The sequence below is a fragment of the Jaminaea rosea genome (assembly GCF_003144245.1).
Source record: "Jaminaea rosea strain MCA 5214 unplaced genomic scaffold BDZ90scaffold_8, whole genome shotgun sequence".
Classification (NCBI taxonomy): Eukaryota; Fungi; Basidiomycota; class Exobasidiomycetes; order Microstromatales; genus Jaminaea; species Jaminaea rosea.
The window spans coordinates 493,174-503,028 of record NW_020289982.1 but is presented as its reverse complement, the minus strand read 5'-3'; the positions used below and the strand labels follow the sequence as shown (position 1 = coordinate 503,028).

The 9,855-nt window shown below is 59.4% G+C and overlaps 3 protein-coding genes across 3 annotated transcripts; all 3 read left to right on the top strand.

The window, feature by feature from the left end:
- Positions 1-101: 101 nt before the first annotated feature.
- On the top strand, positions 102-1,621 carry BDZ90DRAFT_232723 (hypothetical protein). Its single transcript, XM_025506361.1, has one exon. It carries the CDS (start codon positions 350-352, stop codon positions 1,169-1,171), a length of 822 nt encoding a protein of 273 aa, XP_025361780.1. The 5' UTR covers positions 102-349; the 3' UTR covers positions 1,172-1,621.
- A 446-nt stretch (positions 1,622-2,067) lies between these two features.
- Positions 2,068-5,107, top strand: BDZ90DRAFT_220861 (hypothetical protein; the record flags this gene model as incomplete). The annotated part of the gene is made up of 2 exons (XM_025504449.1): positions 2,068-2,171; positions 2,248-5,107. The coding sequence occupies 2 exons, from the start codon at positions 2,068-2,070 to the stop codon at positions 5,105-5,107; spliced, it is 2,964 nt and encodes a 987-aa protein (XP_025361779.1).
- A 214-nt stretch (positions 5,108-5,321) lies between these two features.
- On the top strand, positions 5,322-9,651 carry BDZ90DRAFT_232721 (hypothetical protein). The gene has a single exon (XM_025506360.1). It carries the CDS (start codon positions 5,387-5,389, stop codon positions 9,572-9,574), a length of 4,188 nt encoding a protein of 1,395 aa, XP_025361778.1. The 5' UTR covers positions 5,322-5,386; the 3' UTR covers positions 9,575-9,651.
- The last annotated feature ends 204 nt before the right edge of the window (positions 9,652-9,855 follow it).

Here is a 9,855-nt window from a genome sequence, read left to right as displayed (position 1 = left end):
GCCTGGGCGCTCGCTCGTTTCATCACCGCCCACCGAGCTTGCACCCCGTCGCCCCCTCGGTGAGCCAACTTCTCCTAATTCTCCTGTTACACAATCCTCAACATCGATTTCCCCTTCTCCTCTTCACCCCTTTCTTTCCTCACCATCACCATCATCACCACTATCCTCATCATCGACGACTGATCTCATCGTCAACCTCCTCCCTCCTCTTCCTCCTAACCCCCGATAACAAGCTCATCAGAGCAACCACTTGGCCTTCGCCTGACACCACCACCTCACCCGCCTCTATACGGTCTTTCCTGCATCTCCTGATCGATCCCCTATCGCCATCTGCACCACCATCATCACCATGCACTCACCCATTAAGTCTCTCCTGACGCTGAGCTTGGCTCTCACTCTCGGCGCCTTCTTCGTCCTCGTCGAGGCTGCCAACGAGCATGGGCAGCAACACCACCACCACGAGCGTGCAGCCTCCCGCCGTGCCCAAAAGGCCGTTGGCGCCGCCGTGGCAGCTCGCTCTACCCATGCTCCATTCCAAAAGCGTCTCGGCGGAGGCGGTCGTGCTACCTTCTACGACCCTAGCACCGGCGCTGGTCACTGCGGCAGAACATTCCAAAAATCAGACCCCATCGTCGCCGTGAACAGCGCTCAGTTCAGCACATCTGACTGCTTCAAGTGGATCACCGTCACCGCCAACGGCAAGTCCGTCCAGGCCCAGATCACCGACTCGTGCCCCGGTTGCCCCTACGGTGCTCTTGACTTCTCGCCCGCCGTCTTCAACCAATTCGCATCTCCCGACGCTGGCGTCTTCCAAATGTCGTGGTCGCTCGGTGGCTCTTCGAATGACAACCAGCAGAAGTCAAGCTCTCAGAAGCCCAAGCCCAAGCCTACTACGTCCAGCACGTCGACCTACACCCCGCCGCGCACTACGTCGTACAAGGCTACATCGACTTCGACCTCTTCCTCGTCGACGCCCACGACGACGTCTTCCTCCTCATCGTCGTCCTCATCGTCGTCGTCATCGTCAACCACTAGCTCGAGCACCGCAGCATCGGCTTCGTCAACACAGGGGGCCTCTGCGACGCCCGAAGTGGCTAACAACCTCGCCGGACTGGCGCAAGCCGTCAACGGCTTCTACGCCATGGCTGGTCAAGCAGACAACAGCCAGTAAAGCTGTGGTCGACACACTCTCCTTCTCTCAAGCTGCGCCTTGAAGGATCAGCCCTCCTCGCATACACGCGTAGATCGCCTCTCGCCCTTCGTCGTCGATCGTTCGAACTCACCCGCTACCAACCACGAAACTCAGCCACGGATCTGTCCACTCGTCAACGGACGCGTCATTCTTTGCCACCGTCAACGCCACGGCCATGCCGCCATGTACTCTAGAGACTCGTCATTCCAGCCTCCCTTCCCTCACCTAGCCCGCTGTCATCACCTTCTTTTGTCTTCCCCTTCTCGTAATGTTGTCTCTCTCTCGTCAACCTCGCACCCACCGTCGCGTGTGTTATCGCCGCCCACGGTCAACGGGGCTCCCGTCATTGAGCCGCTCTTTCGCTTTCGTCTTCTTCGATCCATCGATCTGCTGCTTTTGCCTGTTGCAATCATCCATGACATCTTTGCTCTTTCCCTCGATGGTCGTGATATGATCGCTACGCTACTCTGCTCTGCGCTGCTGCTCCTCTCCGCTCACTCAAGGCCCGCCCTCGGACTGGCGCGCCTGGCTTGGATTTTTCGAAGCTGCGTCGAGGCGGGCTGAGGAAGAGGGACAAATTCCCAACTATCCCGCTTCTCCGCCTTCGCTCATCCTCCATTCTCATCAGCATCGTTACTCGCTCGACGACAATGCCGTCGAGCATAGGAAGAGAGGCGGGCGGTGCAGCAGCATCCTCGCCTGGGAAATCACGGAAGACTCAGCCGCAGAATGTTGCGCAGTCCTCCAAGGCCGGCGCAGGAGCTGCCGCTGGTACGCCGTTAGCCAAGCAGAAGCAGAAGGCAGCGGTGACACAACCAACGCCAGCTGCTCAGTCGTCGCCTGCCAAGGGAAAAGCTGCGTCGACAGCAAAGAAGATGAAGGCAGCAAGCAAAGCCGCAGCCCTCCCGAGTCTGCCCTACAATCCCATAGTCGAAGGGGCGGCTTCCACCTTGCCCCTCGTCTTCACCCGAGATGCAGAGTGAGTTGGAGATAGCGAAGGCTGCAGCATAGAGGAAGTCGTCTCGAACTTACACGCTCTCCACACCCACTCGCAGCTACTTCTTCGCCGCCTCTTCATCCTCCGTCAAGATCCACTCGCGATCCACCGGCCAAGTAGTCTCGACGCTCTCTGCTCCCTCTGGCAACCCAGCGCAGATCACCGCCGTCCTCCTACACCCTACCAATCCGCTGCAACTCGTCACAGCCGCTCTTGACGGTACAGTGCGCATTTGGGACTACCTCGACGCGGTCCTGCTACGCACGATTGAAGTTGGCTTCCCTATCACCCACCTTGCAGCGCACGCCTCGCTCCCCTCAAACGTCTTCGTCGCTGTCCGCAAGCCAAAGGCAGACAAGCTAGGCAGAAAAGTAGACCCATTCGCCTTCACTGGAAGGACAAACAGCATTGTCTACTCGGTCTCCTTGGAGACCCTTGCTGGCACGAATGGACGCTCTTCCAAGTCAAAAGAGCTCCTACGCATCGGAAAGACACGCTCTGTCACCGGCCTGTCCATCTCGCCCGACGGTCAATGGCTCGTAGCAATCGGCAATCGCAAGGTCCAGATCGCCCGCACCGCTTCCTTGCGAAATGGCTTCACCAAGCTAGTCTCTGACGCCGACCTGATGAGCTTGGCCTTCCACCCTTCCGAGCCCACCTTTGCGACCGGCGACGCAGTAGGGAAGATTCGCGTGTGGCGATGCCTGGATGAGGACTTCTTGCGGCAAGCGCAAGAGGAGACCGAGGGGGAGAAGCATGCACCTAGTACCGTGCTGCATTGGCATGCTCATGCGGTCAGTGCTCTCAGCTTCACACCGAATGGAGCGTACATTGTGTCAGGAGGGGAGGAAGCAGTGCTTGTCCTCTGGCAGCTGAGCACCGGCCAGCGAGAGTACGTCCCCCGCCTTGGTGCACCCATCGATGCAGTGACTATCGCGGACGGAATCAGCGGTAGGGAGCAGGAGTACGCCCTCACTCTCGCGGATGGCTCCGTCACCTTCGTGAGCAGTCTGACACTCAAGGTTTCCCGCTCCTTCGCTCGGATCAAGGTGGACTCGTCACGCCATCTGTTCCCCGCCTCTAGGCAGGCAACAATGCCCAGCCCAATTGCAGTGGAGCCCGTTACTGGCCAACTCGTCTTGCAGTCAGGCCACCCCTCCAGCCTGCAATTCTTCGACATTCAGGCCGATCGTATTACCTCGGAGCTCGAGGTCGCTCCATCAAATCGCGTCTCACGGCCGGACGAAGCGCCTCTCGAGCCGACGCGCGTGGAGCTGGTCGCTTTCTCCTCTCAGCCGGCTCACGGTAGCTCAGGCCTAGCAGAATGGATGGCGACTATTGATTCGCGACCGGGTGGAGGACACATGAGCAACGAGATTGCGCTCAAGATTTGGCAATGGTCCTCTTCAGCGCAGGGAGGGAGGTACATCCTCAACACGCGCATTGACAAACCTCACGAGGAAGGAGGAGTCTCCTCGCTCGCCTTCAGCCCGGCGGCAGAAGCAGGGGATGGCGGCCTTCTCCTCGTCACCACTGGCAAGTCAGACCGCAAAATCAAGACATGGCGCCTTGCTACGCACACTGCGCGTGGTGGCCGACAGGAGATGTACTGGGTGCCCCGCTCTATTGCCGCTTACCGTAATCATGCCCCTTCAGCCGCACGCTGGTCTCCCGATGGATCCATCCTCGCAGTCGCGCAGGGTCCCTTCCTCACCCTTTGGGAGCCAGTGTCCAACTCGCTCATTGCGGCTCTCTCCTGCCCCGAGGTGAAGGCGGCACAGCAGCTTGAGTTTGTTGGCAGGCAGGGCAGATACGTCGCTGTGGGTAGCGGGACCACGCTGATTGTCTGGGATCTGGTGAGGGGAGAGGTGCATGCTCATCGATCGTATGATGAGGCTGTGAGGAGCATCGTCCCGCTCGAGAATGAGCGACTGGCCGTGGTGAGGCCAACGGGCAAGAAGGGGCAGCAGCACAGCATCGTGGACGTGCTTGACGTGACGGCCCCTTCGAGGCCTGCAGTCACGTACCAGCTTCCAGTGGCGGTACGTGAGGTCACTACAGGGGTAGTCAAGCAGCGCGGCCTCAGCAGCCAAAATGGCACTGTCGGTCTGCCGCACTTCTTTGCCATCACCTCCGCCTTCGATGTGGTCCAAGTCGGCTCATCCCCCGACGACACTCAACAGGGTGGCCCGTCAGGCTCCTCGTCTGCAGGTCAATCACTGCGCGGCATCTCAGTGAAGCGTCGCACGCTCTTTGATGATCTTTTTGGTCCCATGATGGACGACTACGATGCGGAAGCTGCCGCGACAGCGCAAAAGCAGCGACAACGACCTGTGTTGGCGACCAAGGACATCTTTGCCCTGTTCGATGCCCCGGCGCACCTGCTGCCGCCCGTCAGAATGCTCTTCGATGCGTTCGTGCCAGCTGTGTTGCCGCCGAGGAGGGAAGGTGATGGGGAGGATGCCGAGGGTGTCAAGAGGGCTGGAACCGTGGAGCAGGACGAGGATGAGGAGGATGAGATGGACATCGACGGCGACGAGGCAGCCAAGGCCGCGCCTGGGCCCCACATTGCAGCGCGGTCGAAGGACGACGAAGCAGAGGATATCAGAGTCTTGACCGACCTCTTTGCATCGCAGCTTGAGACACCTGCTACCTCGACTTCCTCAGCGGCGAAGAAAGGAAAGCCGGCTGCGGGCGCAGCGTCATCCCCAGCTGGGGCGAAGAGTAAGCCCAATGGTCTGCCTAACGGTAGCAGCGATGCAGGCAAGAAGCCGCAAGGAAGGAAGTCGTCTTCTACGATGGTCAATGGAGCGGCTGCATCTCCCTCCTCTGCGGGAGGAAAGCAGATAGGAGGGACTTCCCCACCAGCATCGCAGGGCAAGGCTGGGGCGGGTAAGAAGAGGAAGAGCCTGTCTTGAAGTCGAAGTCGATGGCGCGTGGCATTTTGTGTATCATCGTTTCTCGCCCCTCTACAATCTGCATTCTGGGCCTCTATGCGTTGCCATCCTCGAGTGACAGCGAGGGAAGTGTCTGGCTCGCTGCCATTGACTGCTGTTGCTCTCGGTGACGCGGAGTTGCGCATGGGCCTCCTCGAGGTGCGTCGACGACGGACGGCGCATCATTCCTCCGGTCTTGACTTGACATCCCTTCCACCCACTCAGCAACGCAGCCATCCGCAGGCGTGCTGCTGAGTAAGAATGGCTTCCATGCCACCACCAGCAACCTCATCCGCCTCGTCTGCTGCAGGGTCTTCAGCCAAGGGCTCCTCAGCAGCAGCAACAGGCGCCTCTTCCTCGTCATCATCTGGGCAATCGACAAAGGACGCCTTCAATGCTGCTCTTCGTTCTCGCAACCCACAGAACAACTACATCGCCCACCTCAAGATCTGGGAATCGGTCGATGATGCCGAAGGCGCCAAGCCAAGTAACAGTCTGGCTCCAACAGCAGCCACTGCCCCTACTCGGAAGGCGCGCTACCTCATCCTCGCTGTGCAGCGAGACACGGGGAAGGTGACCATCAATAAGGCAAAGCGCAACGCCAATGGCTCCTTCAGCATCGGCAAAGATTGGGACTTGAACACCCTGCGAGTGGTAGAAGTGACGGAGCCAACGCAGTTCACTTTGACCCTTTCCCGTTCTTATTCATGGACAACGGACCGAGCGAGGGAACAGTCGCTGTTCCTTACGTCGCTCATTAATGTGTATAGGAAGTACACGAGGGACGCAGAGGGACCCAGATGTATTGGTATTGATGCTGGCGGGAGCGGCACAGCGTCGTCACAAGCTGCGACAGGGAGGGCTCAGTCGCCTACTACGGCTATGCCCGTCGGGCCTGCCATCAGCCCGCCAAAGCAGCAGCAACCTCACCTCTCAGCTTCGTCCCCTCCTCGGCAGCGAGATCGAGAGGAGCTGCCATCTCGCTCAGTCATGCAAGCTCAGGTCCCAGACCCCATCCAGCGATCAGCATCCGCAGACCCATACGCCGATCGATCACCGCAGCGAGGTGCCGTGCCCCTGCCCTCCTCCACCGATGGCTTCTACGACGCCAATAGCAACCAGCAACGAGGCAGTGAGGCGGCGCCAAAGCCTCCTTCAGCACCACTGCTCTCACCCATCACTCGACGACCCTCCCTCATGCGAAACGACTCAGCTATGCCTCGTCTCGAGACGAGCGTGGAGGACATGCCGACGCCCAGAGGCTTCTCCCCAGCGGCGCCCAATGCAACGCTTCCCACTTCAGCGAGTAGTGGTCAGATGCCCGCTGCGGGGTCGGGCAAGAACAAACTGTCCGAGCGATTGGCCCGAGTGGCTGCGGGGGCGAACAATGGTCGCTCCTCGCCCACAGGCAGCTCGAGGGGTCCTTCGCCTCTCCCTCCTGCCACTGCGTCGAGCAGCAATGACACGACTTCGACTGCGAGCAGCGCAACTCGTCGCGCTCCCTCAAGGCAAGACTCGAATGGCTCCAGCTCATCCTCAACCATGCTGTCCACCCCGCAAACGAATGCTCGTGCGCGCCTCTCCTCCCTCGAGCCTGTGGGCAACAGAGGCGGAAAGGCTTACGAGCGGATGCTTCTTGCTGGCACTGGTCTAAAGAGTATCGGCGATGAGGACGAAGAAGAGGAAGAGGAAGACGGGCAGGAGCGAATGGAGACAATGGCGCCCGACGATGAGGATATCTACGGAGGAGCAGTAGTGGGCGAGGAGTCGGATCATCCCTCTAAACGCAACAAAGCTGTGGCGCGCTCAGGGAGCTTGAGCAGGAAGAGGAGCGCCAGAAGAAAACAGACCGGCAGTATCGTCAACGGCGGCAACACCGCAAATGGGATCGAGGCAGACGAGCTGGACGACGAGTTGGACGCAACACTCCTGAACGTCGAGGAGATGCTAGAAGGCATCGACTTCCGCACTGCGCACAAAAATCCCGGTCTTCTCGGCTTGGGGGCACTCGGCTTGAGCGGTAGTGGTGGTGGCGGTGGAGCATACAGTGCTGCATCCAATCCTCTCATCGCTCGCGCCAAAGGTCAAGGTACAGCCGACCTTATTGAGGCTTCTCTCCTTTCCGAGCTCCAAGCCCTCGACTCGGCCAACATTCACTCGATTCTCAACGGAGACGACCGTCTTACCTCGGTGCTCAATCACGTCGATTCGGCCCTCGCGCAGCTGGACAGCATCGACTCGCTCGTCGCATCGTACAAGTTGAGCCTCAACTCGCGAGCGGAGGATATCGGCTTTATTGAGTCGCAGAATCGCGGTTTGCAGGTCATGAATGCCAACTGGCGAGCGCTGCAGAGGGAGATTGAGCAATTGAGTAGTACGATCAATGTGCCAACGCACGAGGTCGAGCTATTGCTCGCCAGAGACTATGAGGTCGAAGGAGCTATTGAGGCCAAGGAGTCTGCGGCCGCAAGTCTATATAGGGCAATCCTGCAGGCCAGGACCAGTCAGATGGAAGAGCATAACGCCACAAGCGTGCAGGGAGGCATGGCTGCTAGTACCGAGCGATTGGAGGAGTACTCGAACATCTCCGCCACCTTTGGGAGCAGACTACTGCAGCACCTCTCGTCCCTCTTCGCCCAGCTGGCCAGTGCGATCGTTTCTGACCCGATGCGAAAGGGCGCCCTGCAGCCGCCCAAGCCGACCTTGACTACACACGATGTGGTGGAGACGACGTTGGGCAGCTACTGTGGGCTTATGCTGTACGCCAAGGAGGTCGAGCCGAAGACGTTCGAGCGTATCTCGGCGGCTTATCTGACTAGCGCGGCCGAGAGATACAAGGAAGAGGTGACGCGCTTGGTCGGGGTGTGGAAGATGCTTGTCAGGAGCACCGGTGAGGATGAAGAGGTGCTCTCCTCTTTCGCGCCCGATCCCGCCGCTGGTAGCAGCGGTGGCGGTGGTGGGCTCGGTGGCTCTAGTGCCCTCAGTCGATCAACGACAGTACGTCGCCTCGCGGGGGGTGGCTCCTCCTCCGCAGCCAACAAAAAGGCCAAGTCCTCCACAGGCGAAGTCTCCGGCTCAGAGGCTTTCCACCATATCCTCCTCTCGCTCTCCCCTCTCCTCATCCAGGAGTCTCTTTTCCTCAGCGACTTCTTACACCTCAACAGCAACGGCTTAACGTTCGCGGACTACATGGACTTTGAAGTCTACTTCCGCCGACGAGCGGCCGCCATCTTTGCAGAAGCTGGCGGCGACGAGCGTAAAGGCGGGCTGAGGGACATGCGTGGGGCCCTCGAGCTGGTATTCGGCTTTCTCACTGGGCAGGTGGATGGGTTCTTTGATGAGGTTGGCAAACGAGACCGTTTCCAGGTCGTGGGCGTGCTGGCCGCGCTGGACAATGCGTTGCTGGATGCAGAGGATGCTAGCAACGACTTCTTGATGCGCACCCTCAACAAGTGGCACGTCAAGGCCAACGCATCGTTGGATCGCTTCTTTGCAGAGCAAATCAAGGCGATCACGGCGAGCGCAGGTAGATCAGGGCCCGGATCCTCGTCTTATGCGCCGTCCTTCCGCGGTCGCAAGGGAGGGCGGGGTGGACTGATCCAGCCAGTGAGGGTCCTACCACACTTTGTGGAGCGGCTCGAGGCCCAGCTTGTTGGAGCGGAGAATCTGGGCATTCGATCGGTGGTCGACTCGTACTACGCCAAGATGGAGACGACCCTCATCGATGCTCTGGTGGCGCTCAAGGTTGACGCGTCCACGGGTTACGGTGGTGGGGTAGCAGGGGCGCAAGACGAGGACAAGGGCATCATGAATCACCAAGTCCTTCTCATCGAGAACATGCATCACGTCGTCCAAGAAACGTCGAAGCTCACCCACAAGGCGCCTGCTCTATCCGCCCTGGTCAGCAGAGCAGACAAGATGTACGAGGATTCGCTCAGCAACTACGTCCACTTCGTCCTGCGGCGACCATTAGGGAAGCTACGTGACTTCGCCGACGGGATTGACTCCCTACTCAAAGGCGGAGCAGGCACTCCAGCCTCGGAGGTCTCTCTGCACTCGGCCTACAGTAAAGCGAGCTTCAAACGCCTCGTCAAGGAGTACACGACAAAGGATGTGCGCAAGCAGGTCGATGCGTTGTGGAAGCGTGTGCTCAAGCACTTTGACGAGGATGACGATGAGGGGTTCACACTGGCTGGTGGGTCTTCGAAAACTGGCGGCGTCTCAGCGAATGCTGCGGCCGCGATGTTGGATTCGGACGAGCTGGCCAGTGGTGCGGCTGCGGAGGAGGAAGAGAGGAGAAGGGTGGTGGGAAAGGTGTGGCGCAGGTGCGAGCAGGACTTCTTCAGGGATGTGGAGCGCTTGCTGAGGATTCAGGCGGAATGCTACAAGGGGAGCGGGGTGAGCATTGAGCTGCAGACGGGAGATGTGGTGCGATTCTTCCAGAGATGATCAAGATGAGAGAAATGCCTTAATCAGATGTCGCGCGATGCCTTTGATCGGACCCTGCGAATGAAGAAGATCAGAGCTTTCGATTCGAAGCGTGGCGTGGGAATATCGATCGATCGGGCATCGCGTGGCGCCGGCGATATTCCGGCTATGAGCTGCGATAGACTACTCCAACGTAAAAGGCCGGTAAATCAACGCCGCTAACCAGCGCTGCCTGGTTGCAGACCGCAGGTCCCGACTCAGGAGGAATCGTGTCCGTGCCTTGTTGGGGCCGGATTCTTAGC

Bases quoted from the DNA above. Each gene is read 5' to 3' on its own strand.
- BDZ90DRAFT_232721 (XM_025506360.1), top strand. From the start codon at position 5,387: ATGGCTTCCATGCCACCACCAGCAACCTCATCCGCCTCGTCTGCTGCA.
- BDZ90DRAFT_232723 (XM_025506361.1), top strand. From the start codon at position 350: ATGCACTCACCCATTAAGTCTCTCCTGACGCTGAGCTTGGCTCTCACT.